The following is a 27,866-nucleotide window of genomic DNA, read 5'->3' on the forward strand; positions in this document are numbered from 1 at the left end:
TTGGATGTGCAGGATGTCAATGTGGATAATTATCTATTTGCCTTTCTTATGAGCGTCTTTTCTTTACGGCAATAGACCATGTAGACGCAGGAATGTAGCCTGTGGCATAAAACATGCCGACAGCGGATTTCTAATGGCAACTCATTTTCAGCTTCGATTGAAAGACATATTCATTCTTATCACAAATATCTAGCTGAGGTACTGAGGGTATGTCGGTTGATTCTGGGCCTGGAAGGGAAGAATTGCATTGTAGTTCTCATCTTTGTACAAAGGAAGATTCATGAGGACCAGATACAGATTACTTGCACGATGTTCTAAGAGATAAATCAAACCACTTGTAAAATTTCATGAGAGTCAATTAGGAATAGAAATATTCTCTGATATGAGAGGGATGATAATGATGATGATGTGATTTGATATGAGCTGAATTCCGTGAAAATTGTCCATAGGCCTTGACCATGTTGAGAGAACGGTTTTTTCCACCCAGGGCGCCACAATTAAGCCTGATGAAGTGCAGAACTAACAGCTTGCCGGTGTACCTGCGTTCAGATATTGGCAAATCACCAGCATGGCTATCCAGGGGATTCCAGGGGCATGGCAAACTTGCCCCAATCGTTTCTGTAAACAATACACCTGGTGTGTAATTCTTCTCATGTATATTAGACCATGCATTGCCTGAAACGATGTGCCATAATTAATAAAATAAATACATTTTCGCTCGGAAGTACTTTCGCCTCTCAAATTGACATTCCAACCGTTGTAATCGTACGTCTGATTTAATTTTAATGTTGCATTCCTCTATTTAACCAAAATACGGGTCTTTAAGAACATGTTCATCCACGGAAATATTTGCACAAAATAATCTTATAATCATGGAGCGACACTCGTTTACGGAAAAAACCCCTCTGCGGTATTTTCAGACATGTAATTATTTTTATCATTTTTGCTCAAGATCTACCAATAATTCACTTCACTTCACTTGAAAAACAGACGTTGGATTTGATAAAACATAAAGTCTAAGAAAAGGCCAAAAATGAAAATACTATGCCAACACGACCTCAAAGCTGCGTGACAAAGAATTAGGTTTAGCGCTGCAATCCTTATCTTGTGAAATCCTGGAACACTTGTTCGTTATTGTTATTCTTTGAAGTAAGGTGTCCTAGACTGTTGGTGTTTGGCACTTACTTGTATTTACAAAGTTCTAAATGTAGGTCAGCTCTCAACCACAGCATGGGATATGGTTTTGTGAACAGGTTACCTTCTCATTCGCAATGCAGCCATTTGTCATTGCGTTCGTTCACTTGCTCTCAAGTTCGGTCACCCTGAACTGGCAATCAGCCAAATGCTTTGTGTCGATGGTAAACTCCTATCCTGTGGCGATCCTCTGGCGTTAGAGAGTAGTCAAATCAAATCAAATCAAATCAAATCAAATCAAATCAGAGTGATGTCTTCCCTTTTTTTCAGGCGTTATATCAAGGAAACTTCTAATATGACGTGGTCCATAGTAGAGATGTATTTCTGTACCATCTTCTTCCTTCGAAGGAATTGGATTTTTCCGAATCGAATAAGGAGCCAATATTGAAAGAAAGAACAGCAACTCTTAAATATTATTGCATACCTTCCTGTTCATATGTTTTGTGTTACAATGAAGCAGGGGTGACAGATAATTACTTAACATTCAAATAACTTTATCAAACCACATCAAACCTGCACAGAGGAATCCCATTTCCGAACAGGAAACGTCGCTCCCCCCGTGACTGCCGGGGCAGAGGGGTACCTGGGATACGAGGAAATCGAGGAAACCTCCAGGCAGAATCCCTAACTCTCGAGGTTATCCGCCTTAGGAGTTCATTCGCCTGACATCGGGTTAGTGTTGGTTTGACGTGTGCTGGTGGTGCCAAAAATAGGAAGAGGGATTGGACCTATCACGTTGTATACTTCTGATTAAAAGCAATTTGTCCTTGTACCAGGTTATAGATGCCTTAGCAAGTATCACGATCCAAGAGCAAAATTTCACGAGTAAACAAAAACAAAAACAACGACAACAACAAATCAAAAACCCTTTAAAACGAAATCAAAGTATTAAAATGATATAAATTCAGTAAACCACGTGTATGCCATAAATTCACTTAACCATATATAGGCCTTCGTAAAGTGTGAGCTTGATTTTAGGGCTTGGTCACCGTCCTCCAGCAACAAAAACCGACTGGCCACCATCGACAACCAACTGGCGGCAACAGATATTTGATCGACGACTGGTTCCCGAAAGGCTACGGACCGTTTGGAAACCATTTGGCGTGATTGGCGACTGGCTGGCGAGCGTATTAGTCACATCAAAAATCCTGCTGATGAATAGGCAACGGCTCGCAGAGAAGTTTGCAAATGGTCGGCAACTAGCAGGCGAATAGTTGGCAACTCATCGAAGTCCACTAAAAATTGGTTGACGATTGGTTGCTGATGTTCGTCTCGCGCTCGGCAACAGTTTAAATATTGCTCTCTTTCCCTCAGTCTCAGAAACACAAGATTGCTTGGTCTTGTGAATATAAGGCTACCATCACTGTCATTCGGCTGTAATCTTTCCGGTCTCTAACCCCTGGCTTTACCATTCTCTCGAGCTCCCTAAGCATGTCTTCAGTATTGTAGTGATCGCTTGGTGTTGTCACGAAACGATGCATGAACATGATAAAAGAATGTAGATTGCCTGAAACACTTCCAGTACTTGGCATATGGACGCGATACATATCGACGCAGATACTCTAGAAAAAAACAAACAAACATTGGTTTTAGTAGTGATTGTTATAATTTGGTCGGCGACCACTTGGCAAAATGGTCGGCAATTGGTCGGCAACTGGTTGCAGACCAAAAGTCGTCATACCAAAGACCAGGAATCGACGAGGACCAGTCCTAAAGAGATATGCGACCAGTCGGCAACCAGTTTAGAACCTTTTCATGATCAATTAAAGACCAGAAAAAAAAAAATGTTTTCAGTGCACCAATACACAAACCTCTAGCCAAGCAAAACCGGTCGCCGACCGGTCGCCGACCCCTGACAACCATTTGCCGAATTCCATAAAAGAACCGTATGACAACCTGTGACAACCAGCTGCCAGTGAGCTCAGAGGTTGAAGAATTGTCGGCTACCGGTCTTCGCTTAGGTGTGACCAGGGCTTTTTGGGTTAGCTGTCCAAAATGAGGAGTTATATTAAAGAATGGTTTGTCTAGCTCTGAGCAAAACATTCTTGCTGGCAACATTGAAATACATGTAACGGAAGCACCCATTCCTCAGTCAAGTTTGTGTGTTCAGGCAATAGTCTGTCTCGGTGTTCCGTGAGTTTTTGTGACAATCGAATACAACTGTTTTGCACAAATTCTCCTCGTGTGTGACGTAATCACAGACCTCGGTGGGGAAAGGTTTATGTTTGATTCATCTGTTGCCTTGCCGTTTGTGTGGCTATTTCTAGATCAACTATACCAGCAAGACCGATGCTCCCTAGGATGAACAATAAAAAAACAAACCAAAAAACTACTAACAGTATACAGTAATGCGGACGGCTTCTTATCTTACAAATAGTCGTTCATGCACTGACCATGACAGAGATATCTCACCGTTTTTGAGAAATTTGGTACCTAAAACTACCCAAAATGTAACGTAATTGTACAGAATACACAAAGTATCATCAAACGATAGTAAAACGACAATCATGCACTTGTTTATGTTGAAGAAGTGAAACTGGAAGATTGTATAAAGGGAAAGATATATGTATGAAGCGCTTTAGGTGTAAATGTATACTGTTTCATCCACCTGCATAATGTACCACATAAGCGACATGGGACGTCTTGTGTATTATGTATTTGATAATCTCACAATCTGTCCGTGGGTATATGTATATTATGTACGTGCTTTTGAGTTTGAAATATACGTGTATTTCGCTCTCTTCTTTAGAGAACCAAATATTGTTAATAACTTTGTTAACATAACATTTCAGAGAGCTTATAGAATCGGATTCCATGATTGATATTTACCCAGCTTTTGCTTACTATGTGAATATATACAACTTATCTCTAAGAGTAAGATGCAATTGAAAACTGTTACTATATTTCTCGTCTCTCTAGCGCAGGGCACAGAGTTGTTCACTGGTAATGTATTTTCTCTGTGTAAAGCGATCTGCGGTTGCACCATTGTTCCTCTTTAGGCCAGAGGAAGTATGGAACTGGATGTCGACAGATTGCCATCAAGCACTACACTAGGGATGTACATAAATCACGATCAGCCAATAGCAGTCTTCGTAGGACTTTGGCCGAACTTTTTGCGCACTGCATTTGATAGCCATTTCCCGCTTGAGCGTAAACACAGAACGTCTGTCTCATGCTTGAAAATAAACATAGCTGTCACAAAGTGTGCAACTTCATTTTGTGGTGTGCAAGTCAGAGCGTGCGGATTACAGTAACTAAAAGGAATGTCACTGCAACGCATCAGTTTGTATGTTTGCATTGAGAACAATACTATTCGCCGCATCCCTGTGAATTGGTGGTCTCAGAAATCAAAACATCACCTCGTTCTATATCCACTTGCAACCGATGGACCCTTCTATCAAGTATATAGCGAAACTAATGGTCCTTCATCGCACGGCGAAGTCGACGAAATATTTCCCAGCAGCTGGCTATTCTTGTTAGGAAGTTACTCAAGCAGTATCGTCTAAAGAAGAGCATATGCTGTCTCAGTCTCCTAGGTGGACATCATAGATTGACTGCGACTAATTTTATCGATAAAGTTGACGTCCGTTCAGTCGATCAAGCTAGTGCCTCACAAATTATTCAATACTCTTCGGACAATGGAACAGGTTGGATTTTTCAGCACGGTAATTCTAATCTGCATCGGCGTCCATCATGCGTCGGGTTTGGCCGATCCAGGGGCCGAAGCCATTCTCGTAGGAGGGGAAGTTGTCGAGGAAGGAGCTGCGGCCGTCATGCTGTCTTGCGCAGTCTTCAACGTGTCGGGTGAAAGAGCGAGATCGTTCCGCATGGAGTGGAGGCGCGATGGTGTGGTCATATCCCGAGGACAACAGCTTCTTTCGCCGGACCCGAGGTACAGTATCGTCATGATTGACGGCGTTTCCGATCGACGGGACTTCGTCCTCACAATCAATCGCGTCAACAGAAGCGATGCCGGTCACTATGTTTGCATGGTGATTGTTCGGGACTGGTACAACACCCTCCCAAAGAAGCGAGCCAGTGACTCGGTGGACTTGAGGGTGCGATACTTTCCCAACCCTCCGCTCTGTCATCACGAAGGTCGCAGCAATCTGTTCGCAGTGGGGTCTCCTGTGGTAATGAAATGTGCTGTTGGTGAAGGTGAGCCCATAGTCAGGACCAGGTGGAAAGGAACAAATGACATGGTCCTCTTCGCCCAGGAAAGTCGCCATAATGGTTACGTGGAAAACACTCTCTCTTTTACGGCAGCAGCCTCTCACGATGGTATGACATTCACTTGCAAAGTTACAAGTGACGCCTATCCCGGTCGATCATCCACCTGTAAAGTTGGACCTATCGAGGTAGTAGATCAAGCTCCACCCTTTGAGCCAATTTATAGCTACAGCGAGACTTCTGTCAACGAGGCGGACGAAGGTATGCCCTCAGAGAGGTTTCCGGCTCCCCCATCGACTAAGTCAATGAAAACGGTTAGGACTCAAACCCAGGACCAATTGACTACATTTTCCCCAACACCAGACGTTCGCAAGTCCGAAAGTGCAGTACCCATTCAGAGCAGCAGGTATCAAAAACTCACCACGTGTTTATCGATCTTCGTCATGCTGTTTGTGCTCTCTGTTACTGTAAATGCGGTGCTACTTTACAAATACAGGCAATTAAAACTCGGTAAAAAGGGTTGCAAAAAGGTCATTGAACGGTCGGATTGTAGTGCCGTCAGCAATGAAGAGTACATGGACATGCAAAATCGATCCAACTTAAATCAAGATGGAGAGTTTTATGCCACTATTTCCATCGACAACCCGAGATCAGCAGATTGTCCGTATCAATCTCCCCGGGTTTCAATAGTTGGTCTCGTCCCGAATTCTAACAGTGCTAGCTCGACCAATGGAATATACGAGAACATGGAAAGTAGGCCTATTACTCCTCCACGCTCAAAGAGAAAGAGTAGACTGTTTGCTGAACAAAGCGTATGAAAATCAACCATCAAACAAGAATTGATCTGACACTTTGGCGCTGAAATTGACATTGTCAAACTTAGTGTGATACAATAAGAGCTGTGTCTTCAGGAAGTGTACGCTACGCATTCCTCTGAACACCGCTTCTTAAGGAGAAAGGGCTTCTTGGCCCTCGGAACTCTGTTTTAATCAGCGATTGTTGTCCAGATCTGAGAGCAAGCTGGCTATAATTCATAAGTTCTCATAGTCTGGCACATTGATAGAAAGTTCAAGAAAATTTGGTGACTTTTAGACTTGCTCAACCACAAGTGTTCTGCTTTACAATACTTGATTCTGTCATGATTCCACAGAGCGGAAAGCTTTGCTTAAGTGGACCAAGAAATTTGGTAGTGCTGGTTTATGCCCAGCGGATACATTCCATAAGTTTTTCGTATTGTTCAAAAGGAACATGAAATCAGAAGGAGGGAGAGATAGACAGAGAGAGAGAGAGAGGGAGAGAGAGAGAGAATGGAGCACCGACTACTAGTAAGCCGCAGGAAAGATACAGACATACGTGCACTGCCAATATACATCATGGAAAAAATGTATACAGTGTAAAAAAATATTATGCTATCATGAATTGTGATGTATGGATTAGAATTATGTGTAAATATGTAGATAGTAATCCTAAGTTTGAAATATTTATGAATCATGTGTGTCATTTTCTTTCAAAATAGATACCAGGTAGTGAGTAATCAATTTCATTCTGTACATATTTACACAAAAGTAAACAAAAAAAATCAAATGAAAGTCCAATAACGTCAACACAAAACAAGGCAAATATGTGAGCGATAGGAATTCCAAGATTTCAAGATAGTGTTTTAGTTGAATAATTCGTTGTTAACGTTTTCCCAATAATCACTGATTTCTGTAGGTTCTGTTCCTGCCATACAAGGACTTCGTTCAACAAATGTTCCCGAAAATATGATTTTCAAAGACTGGACGCAAAAACAAAAACAAAAAGACACATCCAGTCTACTGTGCCATATGTGTTTGATTTTAGTATCCGCCCCCGAAAAAAAATCGACAACTATAATGTAGAGTAATTGCTACATTTATAGAACAATGTAACTAGTTACCAAATCATGACACCCATCCCCCTCCAGGCAATGGAGTACTCGTTTTGATTTACAACTTCTAATACTATATTTATTCGTCAGAATGCTCGTCGTCAGGTATTATTGAATTGTTGTGCAGGTATACCGCGCGTCATACAACGAACGCTGAAACGCGGCTCAGTGGGTGACATAATGGTTTCATGTTCGTATGTCAGATTACTAGACTAGTAGGACCTACCTAACTAGCTTTGGAATACTACCTTTCTTAGTAATACACACAGAGTAGACCAGACTTGTGTTTATTATTCTATTTGTTGTTTTCTGCATGGTACATTACCATTTATCAACCCTAAGTACGTACTATAAGTACGTACTATAAGTACGTACTATAAGTATGTTACCTAACCCTACCATTTATTAACCATACATCAACGGAAAATCATGTGCTATGAGAAAACAATAGACGATTATGGTTCCAAACCCGTGCAGACGTGCGTGTCCCGATTCCAGGTAAAGATTTTGAAGGAAATTCTTACATATTATATCAATGAGTTTTGTCCAAAAATGTCAGGGCATGTCGCATGAATGCTCTATTACTACTGTAGTGGGCAGTGCGTCTGGATATATGTTCACATAGGTCACGGAAGGGGTGTATTCTTGTGGGGCTACATAATGGTATCTCTGCACCCCAAATGGCCTCCTTAACTCATCTCTCTGTAACTCGTCTTTTTTTATACATGTTGAAGTAATGTTATCGAGAAGCATGACCGTCTGTGCGGACGCCAGGTATTTCTTGTGTTTTGATCCCTGGAATAAAGCTTTTACAAGTGGCAAACTTTTTTTTTTTCGAAACTAGCTGCTCCTGTCCTGTGTATAGCCTTGCTCTGTTGTCATCTTTGAGTTATCACATTAGTCATCGAAAGTACCGGAACTATTGAATCGCATTGCACTTTCCATGACCTATTCCCACTTCCGGTCTAGTTCTAAGGTATATCAGCATCATTATTTCACTCTTCCAAACACGCGCAGAGAAAAATGAAAAAATCAACACCTCACCAAAACTCTTATATATATATATATATATATATATATATATATATATATAACTGTCATGTAAGACTGATTGTAACGTATCATCTAATAGGTTTAAACTGCTGGAAACAAGATTAAGAATCAAGTGGGTGAAGTGCTGGCAATAAATGTTGATAATTTATGAAATTATTTTTCAGATGTATAGTTTGTATTAGTATTACCATTTTTGGATGAAAATAAAGCACAATTCAGTCGAATAGATTGAGACTATACGGCGCGCGGAAATTTAGGCAAGTATGAATATGTGCGTGGTGTTAGCGTGTTTGCGGAAGAGTGGGTGTGTTTACGTGTGCCTTTGTGTTTTTAATCAATGATCCCGCACTAATATAAGCTTGGCTTTCGGGGGCTCTTTTTGATATGCGTCCTATCTGGGTCCCATTTCATTAAAAAAAAGTTGATATGATAACAACTGTTGCTGGAGTGGCAACTATCATGGCAATGACAAAATCCAAATTCCTGATTGGCTGTTGCTATGTGAAGTTACCATTCCAACAAGAGTTTCTATCCTACCATCTTAGATGAAATGGGGCCGAGATGACCAGAAATTCACACTTGATTAGTTTATCTCTGCAGACATAACGCTAAGGTAGTAAGTGTGCCTGAGAAGTTGAGAATAGTTGCAGTGCAAATAAAAGGAAGAAGAAAAAAAAAAACAATTCAGAACAATAGCAGTCATCTGACAGCTCTTTGACCTCAGTGAGGGAAACTTTTTGTGTTATTATTTCGTTTTAATGGCTTTGACTTGTCGGATGATAAAACCACATTTCGTTGGAGAAGCGATAATGTGGTTGGATTGTATTCCGTCAACTGAGGTTTTCAGCAGTGTTCCATTCTCATTTTGTCTTTTAATCGATTTGCTCTGTTTATGAGACAAATTAATGACCCTGCAAAAATTGACCATATCAAGGGAAGTTTCTGTCTTCGTTGTTTCTCCAACAAGTTGCAAAGCGTTTACGTATAATCATAACCATTCATAACCTGGATGAATTAAAGATTTTTATATTTGTATTATAGACGTTATAAAAGTGACAAATGAAACACCGATTCTACAGCTTGTCTCATTGTAATTATAAGCAAACTGTCTTGTAACAGCAAGTTGATATAAAAAAAAAACATACACTCTAGCTTACCATAGTCGAAGTAGGAATTCTCAAAGTATCAATCCGTGAATTTTTGACATCATCTTATTTGATACTCAATGCAAGGAGCTTTCTTTATCAAGTTTATGTGCGTGTAAGCATGTATGTATGTTATAATTTTATACATAATATATGTAACGGGTCACCGCAAATGTCGAGCCCTGCAATATGTAGCTGCATAATTTATATATATATATATATATATATATATATATATATATATATATATATATATATATAAGGTTGTGTGTGTGTGTGTGTGTGTGTGTGTGTGTGTGTGTGTGTGTGTGTGTGTGTGTGTGTGCGTGTGTGTGGGCGCGTGTATGGAAATGTATTATGGAGAATCAAGATTACACGAGTAACTAACTAAGCTCAAAGTTTGGTTTTGGTGGGTTGACATCGTGATCCAGTCTGCACGTAGCATATCGTGTATGGTCGATATTTTTGTCTCCTTGATTATGAAGGACTGCCTCCCACCACCTCCTAAACTAAATACTGTTAAACCGACCCTATCCCATTTGTTTGCTGGCATATGTTCAAAACTTGAAATAAATCATTGAATTGACAGCTTAAATGAATGTCACGCAATGTTCCGTAGCACGATACCATCCCGCCAATTTGCATCTGTAGATGAATATCCTTATCAGCCGTAACTTGCCTTATAAGGAACGTTGAGAAAACACTATTTTCAATAATATTCTTTGTTACATCACACTTTTGTTATTCATCATTTCTGTAGAGATCGAAAACGTTGAATAATATTTATTGTCCCTATTCCCTTTTCGCCACCTCATGGTCAAGTTGGCGGAGTATAATATGTTTAACAGTGTGCGTGTGTGTGTGTGTGTGTGTGTGCGTGTGTGTGCGTGGTTGTATGTGTGTGTTTGTGTGTGAAAGACTGTGAACCTGGATACTGTGCGTGGGGGTGGGAAAGGGGATATGTGTGTCCTTAGCCAACTAAAGGACCTTACGATGAAGCGTGGTCTATTGAACGGCGCCATGGAAACATATAAATCAAAGTATGAAATATAGACATATGATAATGTATTGCACTAGGCCTTAAAGGGACAGCTTCTGGCATCTTGATTACATTTTGGCCTAAATCTTTACGCCATCAAACCCAAAATTAACATAAAACTTAACATAAACAACATTTACAGAATAAAATGCATATCACGTACGGCAAATATACCACAAAAAAAAAAACGCACAGTAAAACCAGAAAACAATATTTAAATGAAAGGGGAAAAAAGCATTATAAATCATCGACGTCCAAAAGGTAAAGTGTTAAATAAGTGCTTTACGAAGTCCTAGGCATGTTAGACTTCATCTGTCATTCACATTAACCACGTTAACACTGTGATTATAATCCATCCCGAAAACCAGTCCAAGATAATGCCATTGCTGTATTTAGTTACAGTATAGTGAAATTATGGCAATGACAATCTCCAACAGTAGTGAACGAGAGAAAAAGATAAAAAGAAGAAAGAGTGAAAGTAAACTTGTTACGTGCATAACTGCCCATTCAGGATTTTAGTAAGTTCAAGTTCAAGTTCAATCATAGTTTATTTCCAATCAAAGAAAATCAAAACGTAATGCAAAGTATACATATCATAAAATGATATTGTCTACACTTTTACAAAAGGTTCATGTAATATACGAAATAAATTATATGCATCAACATATGTACAATAATCAGAAGGAACGATGCGTATACATGTATACTTCGCGAGCTTTCAGAAAATAACTTCAATTTTGGAAAATAGCGATCCACAAAAAAGCTAAGCTTGTAGGACGTGGATCCCTAGTAAGGAGAATATGTTTTTGAAAAAACAAACAAACAAACACAAGACATCTGTAAAAGGCCATAAATGTGATGTGATGCCAAGACCATAAATGTGATGTGATAAAAATGATGTCATATCGCCTAGTGATATTCACAACGTCAGAAATGTCTGTGGTTTTCATTTTTAGTGGTCGGAAATTTGGACTGAGATCATCCCATAGCGGAAGTTTTCAATGCTCATGGATACCGCTGTTCAAAGTTTTGTGTTTGTGTATGTTTTGCTTAAATTAGTCGTATATTTTTCTTTTCAAATTTGAAATCGTAATAAAATACTATATACAACAAAATTTGATTTTATATGAACGAAGAGCCCTCACATCATATAACCGATTGTTCCCGGTCCCGATATCATCTCTGCCAGTCTGTTGATGAATTACTTACCTGCCAGGCGATATGGGTCAATTGTATAAAAATTAAAAGGAGCCAAATGGTAAGTACTCATGGTGTAGCCGGTAGTTGTAATGTGTTCGCCAGTTTTTCATAGCACAAGGCAACATCGAATGAACAATTATTGTTATACACCACGTTCCTATCATGTGCGGGGGTATAGCAAGATCATTCAACTTCCCTACTGTCAAGGCATCCAATAGACAAAAAAAAAAAAAAAGCAACAAAGCTGCTTCCACTGTAAATTGAAAACAAGTGATTGGACGCCAGAGTTACACCTCTTCAACACCATGTACGCCTTACAAACATACAAACATCCAAACAAACCAACAACAACAACAACAAAACACGTAAAGGTATATAGACAACAAAAGCCGCCACAAACCAGGTAATTACCACAACCATCAATCTCGTTTAGAGACAATTGTCGTTTGCACAAAAGGGAAAAGAAATGTTTATTTTAGTCAATGCCACAATCTTCCATTTGTCCTGCAGAAAAAGAACATAAGCAAAAAACAAAACAAAACAAAATGAAATAAAAAAAAAACAAAAAACAGAACGAAGAACTACGTGGCGGAAAGCCTACAAAGCCGTGATGTATTCTTTCAATACAAGAGCTGTACAATGGTGGAAGTTAAAACCGTAACACAATCCAATTTGTCAACAAGGGCTGATACTATTTGATCATATTTGATCATCTAGTGAAGCAGATACCGAAGACATCCGGTAAATGAAGTCACCAATGACCACACAAAGGGAACACAGGCCCATTAACTGAAACTTTATAGCATAACTATGACTATAACAGTGTGCTTCTATTGTGTATGACCTTCAATGAACTTGTAAAGGTTTATATATCATTATTGCTGAATTATGCATATCAAACATTGTGCATTACAGATTATTTCTATTTACATGACCTCATGACTATTTTGTGTAGTGCGCTGTTCGTTATCCGTTATAGGAAAACAACAAATGTGAAGAATAAACATACACACACTATTGTACGCATAATTTGAAAAAAAAAAAAAAATCAATCAAACGCCTTAATACTCTTTGTACATAATCCATATGAGCCTATTAAACTAATCAAATTAAAGTACTGATGTAACATTCTACGACTTAGGCCTGCACAACGAAGGAAATTCTACTTCTCTTACTTTTCATCAAGTATGCGATATGTGCAATTACATCCATCATTACATAATTTTTATTTACTGCTATCTTGAGCGTTGGAGGGCGTGGTTTCTGCTAAGCATTCGTATTTTGAAATAGAAAACACTGAACTATCATCGTTTGATGCATAGTCTTATTATGACAATTAATGAGCAACTGAACATTCTATCAAATCCAAGGTGAGAAGTTTAACTCAACTTCGTTTGAAAAAAAAAATAACAAAGATTGAAACCATGTCAACCATCTTTGCTGGAAAAAAAAAGAGATTACAACAGATTCATATTTAAGTGAAATTTAATGTTATAATTAAAAATATCATCTCCTTTCATTGTAATAATACTTAACAGTATACTTATATTGTAAGATTACAATTGAAGCTGTATCATCATTATCTGATTTCTTATTTTTAACGTCTGTATCTTTAAATCTTATATTTGTGTAGGGCCTCAGTGAACAGCAGTGTTTCTAGCTCAATATGACAGAGCTACCTAGCTACTGAAACAAAATCAAGTCAATAAATAAGAAGATATTTACATTTATCAAGTAAAGACCAAACATGATAAAACTTATTTACAACAGTTCAAACTATTTCAATCTTATTTCATAAATTGGACATAACTTTCCCACACCTGAAATATCATTGCGATTAATTTTCTAAACCCCTCACATTTATGAACAGCTTTGTATCATCTCGAACATTTTTTTCTCTTGACGTGGATAAGATGCTACAATCCGATGTAGAATTCTATTCACCCCATACATTGTGCCAAATATAAAGTACATCAGTCAATTGCATATAGATTTTTTTTTTTTTTGCAGCACATAAGCCTATAAGGTGTAATAAACAGAATATTGCAAGGTGCAAGTTATGTCAATAAGGAGTCTATCACTCTCTATTGTACTGCAACCTGCATTGCACTTTTAACCATTCGATCATAACTAGATAATATTCAATTCTCCTTTATGAGGATTAAACTTAATTTGAACTGAATGCCCATACATTTATTACCAGATCTAAACGACAATAAGTCAGAATGCAAACATTCTCCTTTCTGGCATGGGTGAGGTGCACGTACTAATGATATAGATATCTGTTAACAACTTCCAAACTGGAATGACCTTTTTTTTTCCCTTTTACAAATGCTTTTAAAAAATGGAAATACGAATTAATCAAACGAGATATTCGTGAGCCATTGTGTTAATTAATACATCATGTATTTCAAGTGCAATGATGACATTTAATATCTTCCCAACAAAATGGACCCAAAATGTGTTTTAAATCTCGGAATTCGTCACCTTCCCCTGTACAGGCCCTTGACTGTAACTCGTGAAGTTAATTGTAATCAGGTTCTGGATAGTTGAGAGTCGTGTTAGCCTTGCTTTCCGATATCCCACTCTTATCGTAGAGCCAGGAGCGAGGTCGTCCATCGTCCACATCGACGTCTTGTACGTAGACTACAGGGTGTACTGTATCCTTCTTCTCTGCCAGGGGTACCGCTGCGAGAAAGTCGAGCAACAAACGCAACGTATGAGGGAATACACGAAGGTAGTCTTTGGTCTGACAATAAAATTCTTTTTTTTTTTTTTTGGGGGGTGGGGTCTCTATGATTCTACACCCCCATCCATTTTGAAAATTACATCAATTGTTGCGAATAACAGCTATTTGCCCTTCTTCCATAATATGGAGTGGCTGGGAATGGCATCAAATTGTAATTGTAACTTATAATAACCTTTTGCCGAGGCTCTTGTTGGCGTGTGCTTGTCCCACCACATTGCCAATTAATTTCGATGATAACACTGCGCCATTGTTTTACTCATTGTAACTGCTACAATGCTGTAATTATTTTTGTCTCATTATTTTATTTTATTTTTGATGTCTTTTTAGTAACGCATTTCCGGTAATGAAATACATAGAATATTCCAAAGGAAATGGAAAAAAAAAAACCGAAACGAAAAGTAATAACTCAAGAATCGACAGAAAGTAATTCAGTCTGTGGCCGGTACAATAACTTCAATGACTGCGAAATTTTCTCAGTTGTTTAATGATCGACAACGGAATAACTATCTAAAGTAATTCATACATTCAGATTCCGTTGTTTATTCAAAACAGTTAAAGGAGACATAATTCCAGATCAGGTCGACTAATTCAGTCAGTTGTGAATACAACATGATTTAAAATTTCTTTACAAAACATCCACAGAATTAAAACAGCGCAACTTGTTTTGACTAACTACTTCAGCCAGATCTGGAGATTACAACCATGTATACTTGTCATTATGAAAAACAGGACAATAAGATGACCCTCGGTTGCCATCTTCCATTCGATTGATAGACGACATGGTCCTCGGAATGATAACAGAAGGACATCTCTTTGGACACATTAGCACTTTCGTACTTTTATATCAACCATGATGAAAGTGTAACACATAAAAAGCAACTGCATCTCAAGATATAGCATCAGAACAAATACACAGCGATTTTCTCAACACCATTTTTTTTTTCTAGTTTATATTAATGTAAACACGGATTAAGATAATTAGGAACTTACTGTCAATATTGGTGTGTCTGCTCTTGGTCTCAGCCTGAAAAAGATTAGAAATGTTGAAATCTGAATTTGTATTTAATCCTTTTTTTAAGTTTGATTACCGTTCAATTACAGTCAGGTCTGACAGAAACACGAATGGAATGACAACATGAAGATTCCGAATGATTAAAACGTGACGATTTGTTTGAGCCAATCTTTGCACATGGTGTATTCACACAATCGCAAACGAAATAAGGTACACAGCCTTTCCTGAACGGAAAATCACGCTTTAGCTCTTTCCTGTCTCTGCAACATTAAAGGCTGAGTACACGTTGTGCTTGTCATTCCTCGTACATTACCATGTTTCCTTGTCAACCACTGCAAAAAATCTCAGTCACGTACGCAAAGACAAGGTGAGGTGTGGTCTAAATCACCCTAAAAGAAGCCTTCACAATAAAAATAACGGCACAAGTATTTTTCCGAAAAGCAAAATGTGGTTGCTTTTGAGGCATGAGAACACAGTCCTGTGCTAGTGGAATTTATACAATGATTGCCTAATCAGACAACCCCACGCTGTAAGCACTCTCACATTGGGATTTTGCTATCGTACAAGTGGATGTTCAGAATGCATAATATAGTTTTACATTAAAAGCCAGCAGATTTTGTGTTTTTATTTGCTTGCCAGTAATGTAATGCTGTTCATAATTGCGACTTAAACTAAAAAATTCCTTGCAACTGATTGACAAATTGCCCCACATCGACGTAGGGTGGGGCAATTTGTCAAATCAGTTGCAATGAAAACATCTCGACGGAAGAATTTCATGAATTTGAATAAAAAATTCCTGCCAAAATGAAAAAGTAATGAAACTCGCCATTCAACTACAACATTCTTACATTTAATCAACATGTGCCTATATATATATATATATATATATATATATATACACTTGAAAGATTTCCTTCCATATACTAGTAATGTTTAGGATCATAACAAGATGACCGCACAGGAACATCACACCGGGGGTTTTCTTGTAGTACAACGCATTGTTGAAAAGTCAAGTCACTCACATGGCTTTGCTGAGTGCTGTAAGTGGTGCTGGAGGAGGCGGCAAGTGGTTCCAATCTGACCCGGAGACAGCCCGGCAGCCACTTCTGACGGAGCAGGAGTTTGGCCATCTCCTTATTAACCCGCTCGTTGCCAAGGCAGTGGTACACGAATATAAAGAAACCCTTTCAAGCGAAGCAGGACAAGAAGTGTTACTTGTTGTTTGAAGAAACGCTTTGGGTAAAATCGATGGAAGATTTGGAAAAGGCGATGCATTGTTCAAGATTAGATGGTGATCTAAAGTTGCTTGACTTTTGTTTTGTTTTGTTTTGTTTTGTTTTGCTCTTATAGTCGGGTAAAGTCCGGTTTAAGGAAAAATGTTGAATAGTACATTGTGAATTTATGACAAGTCTCCCACCAAAATTGCCACTTTGAACTTCATCATGACTAGTTCTCGAGACTTCTTGTGACGGAAGAGATGTCAAAAAACGTTCAGCAAAGTGCATTCAAAGATGACTGATAGTCATTGATCATCGTTCACATCATGGGTTACACATTCTACACCTTCGTTGTCAACTAATGCTTGAATCTTTAAGCCGCGAATTAGAAACTTGCACACGTGTGAATATAGAATTTGGTTCTGATGTGGTTGTAATCATTAAACCTGTTTTTCCGGAAAACTCCCCGTTATCATCCCCGTTTATCAGTGCAGCTGCCAGTGGTCTGTAGATTACAAGTACAGAGAGCGGTAAAGCAGAAGTGTACACTATACCTGCAATGAGTTGAGAACAGTAAAAGCATATGCCAAAGGAAGGGTGGCCTCAGCGAGGTTCAGGAACCCGATGACCCAGGTACTTCCCAAGAGAAACGTGAGGGTAACCGCTCCCTTGATCCACACCCTGTAGCGACATGAACGAAGAAAGAAAGAAAAAACCCACACCATCAAATCATGTAGGCTTGAAAAGCGCAGAAGTTCGATTATAACGTAAACTCTAATTAATGAGAAAAACCCACATTTTGAATATTCTTCTGAAAGTGTCACAACATCACATCCTTTTTTAGCTGGTACTCATCGGGACCCTTTATCAAGAGTTACAATAGAGACGCGGAACCCTTCATGGGGCAACGAACACGAAAAAGGGAATTACAGTCCGGAGGCTCTTATGCCATGCAAGTTAGTTGATCCAATGGTGATTTGAACAATAGATTTTAAACAATGACTTACTTGAAATTGATCATATTTTATCTTGTTACAGAATCTATTCTGAAACAGCTTATGCATCAAGTATAAAATGTACGTATATTTTTTTTTCCTTTGATACCTTAAGTTTAATCATGAACATTATGATAATAATATTGTTCATTCCGTAAAATTTGTTACATTCTCGACAAATTCTTGCATGTTTCGTCATTTTTCGTAATTGACATATTGTGTTTAACGTTTTAACCTTGGAGCCTATCCTAGAAGCATTAGTAGGTTCCACATAATTATTCATTACACATCATCAATGATATTATGTCTTTCTACTTTTTTGTAGTTCTATCTCAAATTGACTGTTGTGTTAAACCTATTTTTTTTTTAAATCAAATGGAATGAAAAATTTGTACGAAAATGTGAAATGTAAAATATGGAACAAGAAAAAAAAATGTAAAGCCTTGATCCAAATATGAAAAACAATACTTTGGCCATAAAAGAAATAATAAAAAAAAATAAAGTGCAGAGTGCCTGCTGATGTGTCACTTTTAAGCATTCTAAATTCATACCCTTTGGCTTTTTGTTTGGCAACGCATTACGCTGACGCATTGTGCGTTGTCCAGTCAATACATTTCTTGGATGGACAGACATATGACAGAGAATACACGTTACTTGTCTCCTCTGAATTGAATGGAAACACACGCGGCCTCCACCGTCCTTGAACGTATAGTTCATTCAACTCTTTTTTTTTTTCTTTTTTTTTTCCTTTTTTTTTCAGCATGATGCAAATCATCTCGAAGCCACTTTTTTGAGCAAGTTACAGTGTCTGGCAAAATTTTCTGTGTAATTATGCAGGGTTTAAGGATCAGATCACCTTCAGCAAGTACAGTTAATCTGCGTTCTTGTGTCTTAAGGATTAAGAGTTTAACTCCGCTGTGCATCTGACACGAGACATAAATTTGTGTTTCCTTGCATCCAATACCTTTTTCATTTCATTCGTTGGTTTTGGTAAATTTTCCATCAGCATAAATTTTACACACACACACACAAATATACATGTTCAATACATTCTGAAGGCACGGATGCATTTTAACATCGTGATAAAACATAACAAATGCTTGTCAAAATCAACCAGTAATAAAACTATAAACGAAAATTGTACAAAATAGAATATATGCTAATACAAGAACTCAGAAAGCTTTTTTTTTTTTTAAATTTGTTAATCAATTCCATTTATGTCAAATCAAAATGCCTGTAAGGGCTTTGTGTGCTAATAAGATGATTTCTTGGGATTATTCAAGTGGATATTGTTGCATTTACCTGTTGGGTATTAATGCAAATTGCTTTTGTATGGAAAGATTCATATCACTTTTATCAATACATGAAATCCGGTAAGGAATCATGTGCGTCATAAAATGGGCTCATTGTAAAATTGGTCCAAGTAAATCCGATTTTCTGTTTCGGCCCCGTCACAATGAGTCTTGCACTCTGTGCAAAAATTTACCGGATAATTTTCATCGATGGATTTATCAATTTTACAGGCAACAATGAGACCAACAGCAAGGCAATATGCACGATATATGTGAAACTCTAGTTATTATTGGTTGAAAACAAGCAACACACAATAGGTAATTACTGCTCAGATGCTAACAATGAAATGAAATCAATATCACCTTCAAACAAAGGGCAAAATAGGAACAGTAGCTGACAAGCAGCTGACAATGTAAAGGCGAGTTATCGTACTTGATGTTTTGTGAGGAAGTGGCATCTTTGCTAACAGCTGCTCTTCCGCTGTATGCGACCCGGATGGAAACCACCAAAAACACCACGTTGACCTGCACAGAAGGGGATAAAAATTGATGGCAAGAAAACCTCTACAAAAAATACATACATTATTATAATATATATATATATATATATATATATATATATATATATATATATATATGTATAAAATTTATGTATTTATTATATTTATTTATTATAATTATAATTATATATATACATATATAAATATATATATATATATATATATATATATATATATATATATATATATATATAATAGTGAGCTCCTGATATGTTCTGCGCGTGCGCGAGACACCTGTTTCCATTGTCCAACTGTTAGGAGATGCAGTTTCACATCCCAGGCCATAGTTCATTTTTTTTTTTTCACTTGGTACTCATAACACAAATCGAGTATACGATCTTATTCACAGAGATCAAGAGCAAGTAAAGGAAACCTCTGCAAAACACATCTTACATATTTTACAATCACTACTAAAATGCAAAGTCTTCCTCACAAATGAGCTGCCATACTTCCCTTACCCTATAGTCATGAGAATCACAAAATATATCAAAAACAGAAGACGACGTCACAGACTTGTTACATAACCACGCTTTGCTGTCTTGAAGTCTGAAAGTTCGTCGACGCGATACTCCCTCCCCCCTCCCCCGAACTTAGGAAAATTGTGAAAAGCACTTCACTTCATACAGCTAATCACAACAAATGCAATGAGAGGATTCGGAAAAAGAAATAAAAGAAATCACCTGTTGCAGTGGCTTGCTGTTTTTCTGTTTTCTAATAAAAGGTCAAGTTTTAGCCGGCACAGATTCTATCCACATTCTTCTTATAGACTTGGAAAAAAAAAGGCGCGTTTGATTTCATTAATCACGATTTGCTTCTACTCAAACTACCCAATATTGGGATATCAGATGAGTTTCTACCATGGCTATACTGGTTACCTCAAGAGGCGACCCATTTGTACTTCACTTATAAATAAATAAAATAAATACAGGGTACTTATAATGCGCCAGTTCCACATAGTTAACGTGCTCAAGGCGCTCTTATTCAAAGCTCTCAACTCTATCATCCATATCCTCTGGGGTCCCACATGCAGTGATAGATTCTTGGTCCCCTTCTGTTTATCGTGTTTATCAACTATTTGTGTAGATACATACCGATATTGTTCAGTTCGATTATATGCCGATGACATACAGTTGTGTATATATTTCTCTCACGATATTGATAGTGTACATACGAATCTAAATTCTTATGTAAGGGACCCCTTTGCAAAACAGCGCTGTTACGATAGCAGCGCTGAGTAAGGTCATCCCTTCTTTGACATGTTTGAAGTGACTATTTTCATGGAATATATCCTTGTTTGTATATCCTTTTATGACGGAAAACAAATACAATTCAATACAATACAGTACAATACAATACAATACAATACAATACAATACAACACAATACAATACAATACAATACAATACAATAAAATAGAATACAACACAAAACAATACAATATTTCGTGTCAAGTTCCATTCTGCACTGAAGTAACGTTTTTCTTAAATTTTTGATTTTCATCGTTACGATAATTGGTGCCCTTGCTTACTTACCACAATGACGAGGGCCACCGGGCCGGCAAAGCTCCAAATAAACCCATGATCAGTTGTCAGCCAGCAACTTGAGTAAGAAAGGCAATTGGGAAGGTAAGAAAAAGAAAAATTCCAAGCAAACGAGATCAGAAATGTTTCTTTAATTAAATTAAACATTTAACATTGAGAGGTGCAACGACCAGGTCTTGTTTTCCCTGTCAGATGTAAAACAAAACCGATCACATGAGAAAACAACGTTTTAAGTATATTTCGAATGTTTCAAAGTGATATAAAAAATAATGGACTAATATTCAAATATTCGTCTTTTGTTTCTTTCTCTTCCCCCTCGCTCTTTTTTGTTGGGGGGGGGGGGGAGCGGGAGGTGTATCATAGAGAGTAAATGATTATCATATCAATTTTTGATTTCTGGCCATCGCAAAAAAATAAATCATGTGAAGAGGAATTGGCAATTAAATGTACAAACATTTTGTAGCTAAAAGATTTCGTTGGCTAGGAAAGTTAAAATAATGATATTGACAGCTGAATACATAAGCTAACACACTATACCCCAAACGCACGCGCGCGCCCGCACACACACACACACACACGCATACACACACACACACGCAGACACACACACGTGTAGGTCATATATTTGTGTGTATATATTCGTTTGTAGGCCATGCGAGTTTTTGTTGTGTTTTTGTTTTTGTTTTTTGTCTTACATTGTGTTTGCGGAACTTCGTCAATGTCATGTTGCTGCACTATTCTTTGACATTCATTAATAAATCTTGTACAAAAGAAATGTATGAATGTAACGTCCTTTACAATGGTCGTGATAAGTTGATATTTTAGACAACCAACATTACAAGGACACTTGACAAGAGCGCAGCCTTCTATCTTTTTCCGCTGCGTATGCAATGATGTATCTTTCATCACGTTTTCAAGTAACTTTCAGTGATCAACGAGGGAGCTCAACTTTGCAAATTTCCCCCGTTCTATGATGAAACATATTACAACATTCTGGATTGCTCGCCACTTATTGAGGAATGTATGGGTCTCCACTAGTACAACATTCATTCATAGCATACTGATTGTAATCCGTCACCACTCTGCCAAAATTAAGCCGTGGACATGAAATCGGAGAAAAAATAAACCTACGGCAATTTGGCTGAAAAACGCTAAATTTTTTTTTTTTATATTTTGTTGCATAATCGTTTTTGTTTTCTTTTCTTTTTTAACCATTTGTTCCTGACTAAGTTTTAAAAAGTCGGAATGTTTTGTACTGTTAAAGATATTCATGAAGTAAATTGCCATACTGTCTTTACATTGTCTGTCGTGCTGACGGCCTAACTTGACCGCAGCAAAACTTAAGGGATGACTTTCTCAATACTCTGGCAGACAGGCAGACATTCTTAATAATTTTGTTTTAAGTTGTTGTTTTTTAGCAATTAGGGTTATTTTTGTTTGTTTTGTTTTAATCACAGAAAAGTTCTATGTCTAAATATTTAGTGTAACCTAGAATTAGATCAACTAAGACATGGAGATTTGGCTATTTTTGTTTTCCTTTAATGCACACGCATACGTTCTGTACGTTTTAAGCTAATGATTTAAATCTCGTTGTACATTTTTTTTTTTTGTTCTGTAGTTGTTCTGTCATTGAGTAGTGATTAATTATCATCAGCAATCACACATAAAGCACAATCCTTCATGATAAGAAAGTGCTGATAATGATAGGAACGAGACGAGGACGCTGTGATCCTGGCCTAGCCGTGACTGTAGAGCTACATTTCTTTTGTCAATTAGGTTGAAATCGTCGATAACAATAAAGGCAATGTGAGTGTGCGGACATGGACGACCCTAACCCTTTTCTATGTTTATACCAGAGTAATTCTCGCCATGACCACCTATACCTTGAATCCTTTTTTCAAATTATATTCGACGCGCATTCACTACGTGGAACATTTTTTTTTTCCACTCAGACCTGTCCCCGTTTTTCGCAATTTTGACCATTTCGCACCAAAGACCCATTCCGTCTTTCCGAATATGTTCAATGATTGGAACGTGAAATCCATTTTTTTTTTTTCTATTGCAGTAGTTGTGGACGTGGTAGAGAACGGACAACACGCGCAATTTATTCGTTCTCACGACATCATCATGACGGGCAAATCATAACGCCTTAAAGGTAGGGGATACCTTTTACAGACCTCCCAAAATGCAGCAAAACATTAAATATGAACCTCAGGGGACTTGTTTAGGCCACTGCTGAGAAATTTGGAAGTAAACAGTTATCTACAATTTAAATAATGCACAAAACTCAACTACTCAGTAGTTCTGTGCGTCAGCCACACTTAAGCCTTTTTGTTGCTGTCTTCTGTATTTTTTATCTATAAACACAAATCTAAAAGTATAACATATAGGTGTGTGGCAAGAATGTATATAGAAATGTTTGTAAGTTTTGATGAACTTTCTTCACAAAATATACATGATGGACACACATGCAGTGCATGGGTCTGCAAAGGTAGCCTAGTAATGTACTGGAATTTACGGTGAGCCCTGAAAAAAATTCAATTCAAAATCTAACGGTCAATAAAAATGTACTAAATGTTACCTTCCACTTTCAATACTTTATGGGAGTTTCTAAAATGATACTCTCTTCAACATAACACTGTATTTATACAACTCTTCATTTGAGGCATGCAAATGGGATTCCCTACCTTTAAACCTCTTGCAATGTACTTGCAACCATCTGAGCGTACTTACTTCTTAGGTGTTCCGTATCCTTTTCCCTGTGTCGCCCCTGCCGCTACACCTACGATCAGGGCGGGTATACCTGTTTAAAAAAAGGGGGGAAGAAAAGAATAATACATCAAATTGCCAATAAAACCATATTCTTAAAAAGTGATTCGTTGAAAGTCGCAACAAAGTAATCGGCATTGATAATAACTATATATGGTAAGCATGGTAAGATTACCAGTAACATTATTTTGTGTTAATGTTTCAGCTCTTTTTATTTATTGTTGTGGACAACTGATCATTAATATATCTTTCAAAGTCAATTTTGGAATGCCCATATCTACAATTCAGTTAATGTATGGACTGAAATCAATTCCGCACTAAGTCTAAATTATGCTAACAAGATCGTTTTGATAATCTTATGTTTGCTGCTGACAGTTTTCGTTTTATTCTTGTAACAGAAGAAAAACAAAAATACTTAATCCTCTCTCTGGGGTTAACGTCGCTGCTGCTTATTCTAGTTCCATCATTTTACACAGAAAATTCTTACGAGGTATAGTTCTATAGGTGCTTTGACTGTGAGAAAGGGATAGGGCTTTCTATTTCGTTAAAAAGGACCAGCGCCCTCATTAGGTGACTTACCATAGCCACCAAGGTAGTACGGGAAAATCTTGGAGGTGGTAGAAAATACATGGACCAGCATGATGTAGAGCTGGATGCCTTCCAGACACATCCAGGCAAAGGCACAGAGGAAGGAGTAATGCATGAGGCCGGCTATGACAGAACACGCGATCTGGAAGGCGGGTACAATGAAATGGTAGTAAGGACTCAGAACTGTTATTCACATACACAAACACATGCTCTCACACAAGAAGACTCATATTTACACACTCCTATCATACGTGCCTATTCAGAAACCAAACTCCAAAATTTGCAACCCCTGTCAGCTTTACGCAGGGACTGTAAAGTTGGGAAGACCGTTGTCAAAGAATCAAAAGAAATACAGCAAAACAAAATTAAGTCAATCATGAAAGTGAAAAGCAGTGTCGCCCATATATTTTTGCTTTTAATACGTCCCTTGTACCACATACCAGTTGTCCACTCATACAAAATGCATGACCACATCAAGGGCCATAGACAAGCCTTATTCTCCAAGCGTAGCTTTTGGGAAAAAAGTGTTAAGAGACCGAAGCTCTGGCCAAAATATAACAGTGATACTGTTTAAAGAGATGGTATAGTTTCGATTGAGATGGAACTTTAGGTTTCCAACGTTATTTTGATGATGGTTTTTTTTTTTTTTTTTTTTTTTTTTTTTTTTTTTTTTTTAGAAAATGAGAAACCTCTTAGGAAATATGAAAGAGCACAGATTCTAAGAGGAATAGAAAGTTTATTTGCCTAAAGTTGGTTTCGAAATGGCTGAAATATTCATAAACAAAGCGATCCTAATAAGAGGAGAACCTTTTATTAAGATTGTTTTGTTTTGCTTTTTTTTTTGACATCTCGGCCATTTCAAAACCGGTTTTTATTATCATAAACTTTGAATTCCTCGTAGAACAGTATGCTTTTAACATTATTTTTATTAAATGGTTTCTAAGCTGAATCCTCATCTCAACCAAAACTATACCATCCCATTTAAAATAATGATGTTATCAAACGATATGGGGATGACGTTGATGAAGATGATGACCCAATGCTGACGACGTCAACCTTGAGTTTATGATTCAATTTCGTCTTTTAGAGGAAAAGTTTTGAGCTTGATAGATTGAAAAACAAAACAAACAAACGAACAAAGGTGTGCACCTCATTCTCCGTGCGATCCACGCCGACCAGGAAAAGAAGCTCAGCTACAAGAAGCGAGATGCAGAGATTTCGATGGATCGTTGTGCGAGTGTTCCACAGAGACCTGAGAGAGAACGAGAGAGGGCGCTTACTTCTTTTGTTTTGGCATTGATTCTGATAGTGATAGGAATGATCATAACATAATAATAATGATAAAGATAATGATAATAGTAATAGTAATAGTAATAATAATAATAATAATAATAATAATAATAATAATAATAATAATAATGATAATAACAATAATAATTATATTAATAATTATAATTATAATAATACGTAGTAGTAGTAGTAGTAGTAGTAGTAGTAGTAGTAGTAGTAGTAATGGTAATAGTATTGTAAATCGGAATATACTTGACACACATTACAATATATAATAACCCTGGTCATTCTTCCCATAACATGTGATCAATAAAGGGAAATGCTCATTGAATGTGTGATTTAAGGTCATACAGCTGTTGTGCTACATGGATGTCACTGTTACAAGAGGATCTTCATCAAAGGATTAATGGTCTGTTCCGTAGCAGTTGTTGACACCTCATAAAACGACATCAGTAGACGACAAAACATTTATCCGAAAAAAAAAAAATGTTTCCGTTTATGCTGACAGGGATAGTAAGCAAGTTACAGTAACATAATCTTTATTCTTGTACTTGTAAATCCGGAAATGGGTGAGTTCTGAAAAAAAAAGATCATACCGTTCCATATTATCTATAAAAAAAACAAACAAACAAACAACGACAACAGAACAAACAGTAGCTACAGTCCCTGAATAAATTCAGCGGCAAACAATTAGGAGACCCTGGCATTGTGACGTACTTGAAGAAGCTGAAGGCGAAGATACACATGGCCAGGCAGACAATGGAAATCGTGCAGCCGACAAGGGTCAGAACTTCGAGGGCGGTCTTGTGGCCATCAGCAATCTGGCGCGAAAATAAAATGAAAGACACGTTGTATTGTGGGTGTCTTGGTTTGCAATCTAAATCCACACAAAGTTGATGCAATGCTGATCAATAATATTGGTTTTGAGTAAATAATGTGCTTGTATTAATTCTGTTAAGAGTCCCTTTGTCTGTGCTATTAATGTTTGACCTTTCTTTTTTTATCATTTTCTCCAGTGGTAAAATCATCGTGATATGCGTTTTTGGTCAGAGTTTATTGCTTATCGGCAGCGCTGATTGTAGTGGCTATTAAAGCCTACAACTAAGAGTAAAATGATATCAAAGGACAAGTCTATTTTTCATTTGCTTCCGTTTTCAATAAGGACTATTCTATAATGCACTTCCTGTAAATCTTGAGACTCCCTCATCTCAAGATCTCGATCTTGTAACTGAGATGCCCTCATCTCCTTGAGTAATTCACAAATTTTACAAGATATGCTTTTCTTCTGAATTCCTCTTTTCCATAAGGGTTACAAAATAAGATTGTTTTTCTTACTCGTTTATTTACTTTACTAGTATTTTAGCTGTCGATGTTACCATAATATTGCATCCATTTTTTGTTGAAACTTTATGTGATTCAAAGTTCCTTAAATTTATCATGTACTCATGTAAGCGTTATATATATTGCTTTGTATTACTTTATATGGAAATAAAACCATTTGAATTGAATTGAATTAAATTGAATTGAATTGAATTGAATAACACAGAAATTGATATTTTACAATATTTTAAAACAAGTTCATTAACTGCAGAAGGAGCCATATTAAATGGAAATAAATTACTCAAAACAAAAATATATAAATGAAGAGCTTGCAACCAAAATGCGCTAAATCCATTGAAAAATGATGGATTTAGCGCCTTTTGGGAGCAAGCTCTTTAAATATAGACCAAGTTGATCTTGCATTATAAGGAAACATAAATATCGGTAATAAAAGGGTTTTAGAAAGTGCAGATGTCCGTAATAATAAGCATAGCTTAAACGTATGGAAAATTGAGGGCCAAATGGAAGGGGATTCCTTTCTGTTATTGGTTAGTATACCTTTTTGTGTACGCCCGTGACGTCAAGCAGGATGGCAAAGTTGGTGAGATGAGTGCAGGCACACTGGGTGTGGGTCCGGTTAGAGCTGATCACACGGCAACCTCTGGACCTCCACGATCCAGACGGGCTCTCAGTTCTGAAAAATAGATAGATAGATGAATAAATGAATGAATGAATGAATGAATGAATGAATGAATGAATGAATAAATAAATAAATAAATAAATAAATAAATAAATAAATAAATAAATAAATAAATAAATGAAT

General features: G+C 37.3%; 1 protein-coding gene across 1 annotated transcript in view; it reads right to left on the bottom strand.

The window, feature by feature from the left end:
- Nucleotides 1–14,234: 14,234 nt before the first annotated feature.
- Nucleotides 14,235–27,866, bottom strand: part of LOC140237131 (adhesion G protein-coupled receptor L1-like) — a 35,119-nt gene continuing 21,487 nt past the window's right edge. Inside the window, exons 14-24 of the mRNA XM_072317074.1 lie at nt 27,602–27,737; nt 26,441–26,544; nt 25,567–25,685; nt 24,425–24,616; nt 23,810–23,879; nt 21,068–21,134; nt 19,409–19,500; nt 17,243–17,369; nt 16,494–16,655; nt 15,450–15,483; nt 14,235–14,398 (exon numbers count right to left, since the gene is read on the bottom strand). Of these exons, the coding sequence (XP_072173175.1) occupies nt 14,235–14,398; nt 15,450–15,483; nt 16,494–16,655; nt 17,243–17,369; nt 19,409–19,500; nt 21,068–21,134; nt 23,810–23,879; nt 24,425–24,616; nt 25,567–25,685; nt 26,441–26,544; nt 27,602–27,737 (1,267 nt within the window). The remainder of the gene's footprint in view (nt 14,399–15,449; nt 15,484–16,493; nt 16,656–17,242; nt 17,370–19,408; nt 19,501–21,067; nt 21,135–23,809; nt 23,880–24,424; nt 24,617–25,566; nt 25,686–26,440; nt 26,545–27,601; nt 27,738–27,866) is intronic.

The sequence above is a fragment of the Diadema setosum genome, chromosome 13, assembly GCF_964275005.1.
Source record: "Diadema setosum chromosome 13, eeDiaSeto1, whole genome shotgun sequence".
Lineage (NCBI taxonomy): Eukaryota > Metazoa > Echinodermata > Echinoidea > Diadematoida > Diadematidae > Diadema > Diadema setosum.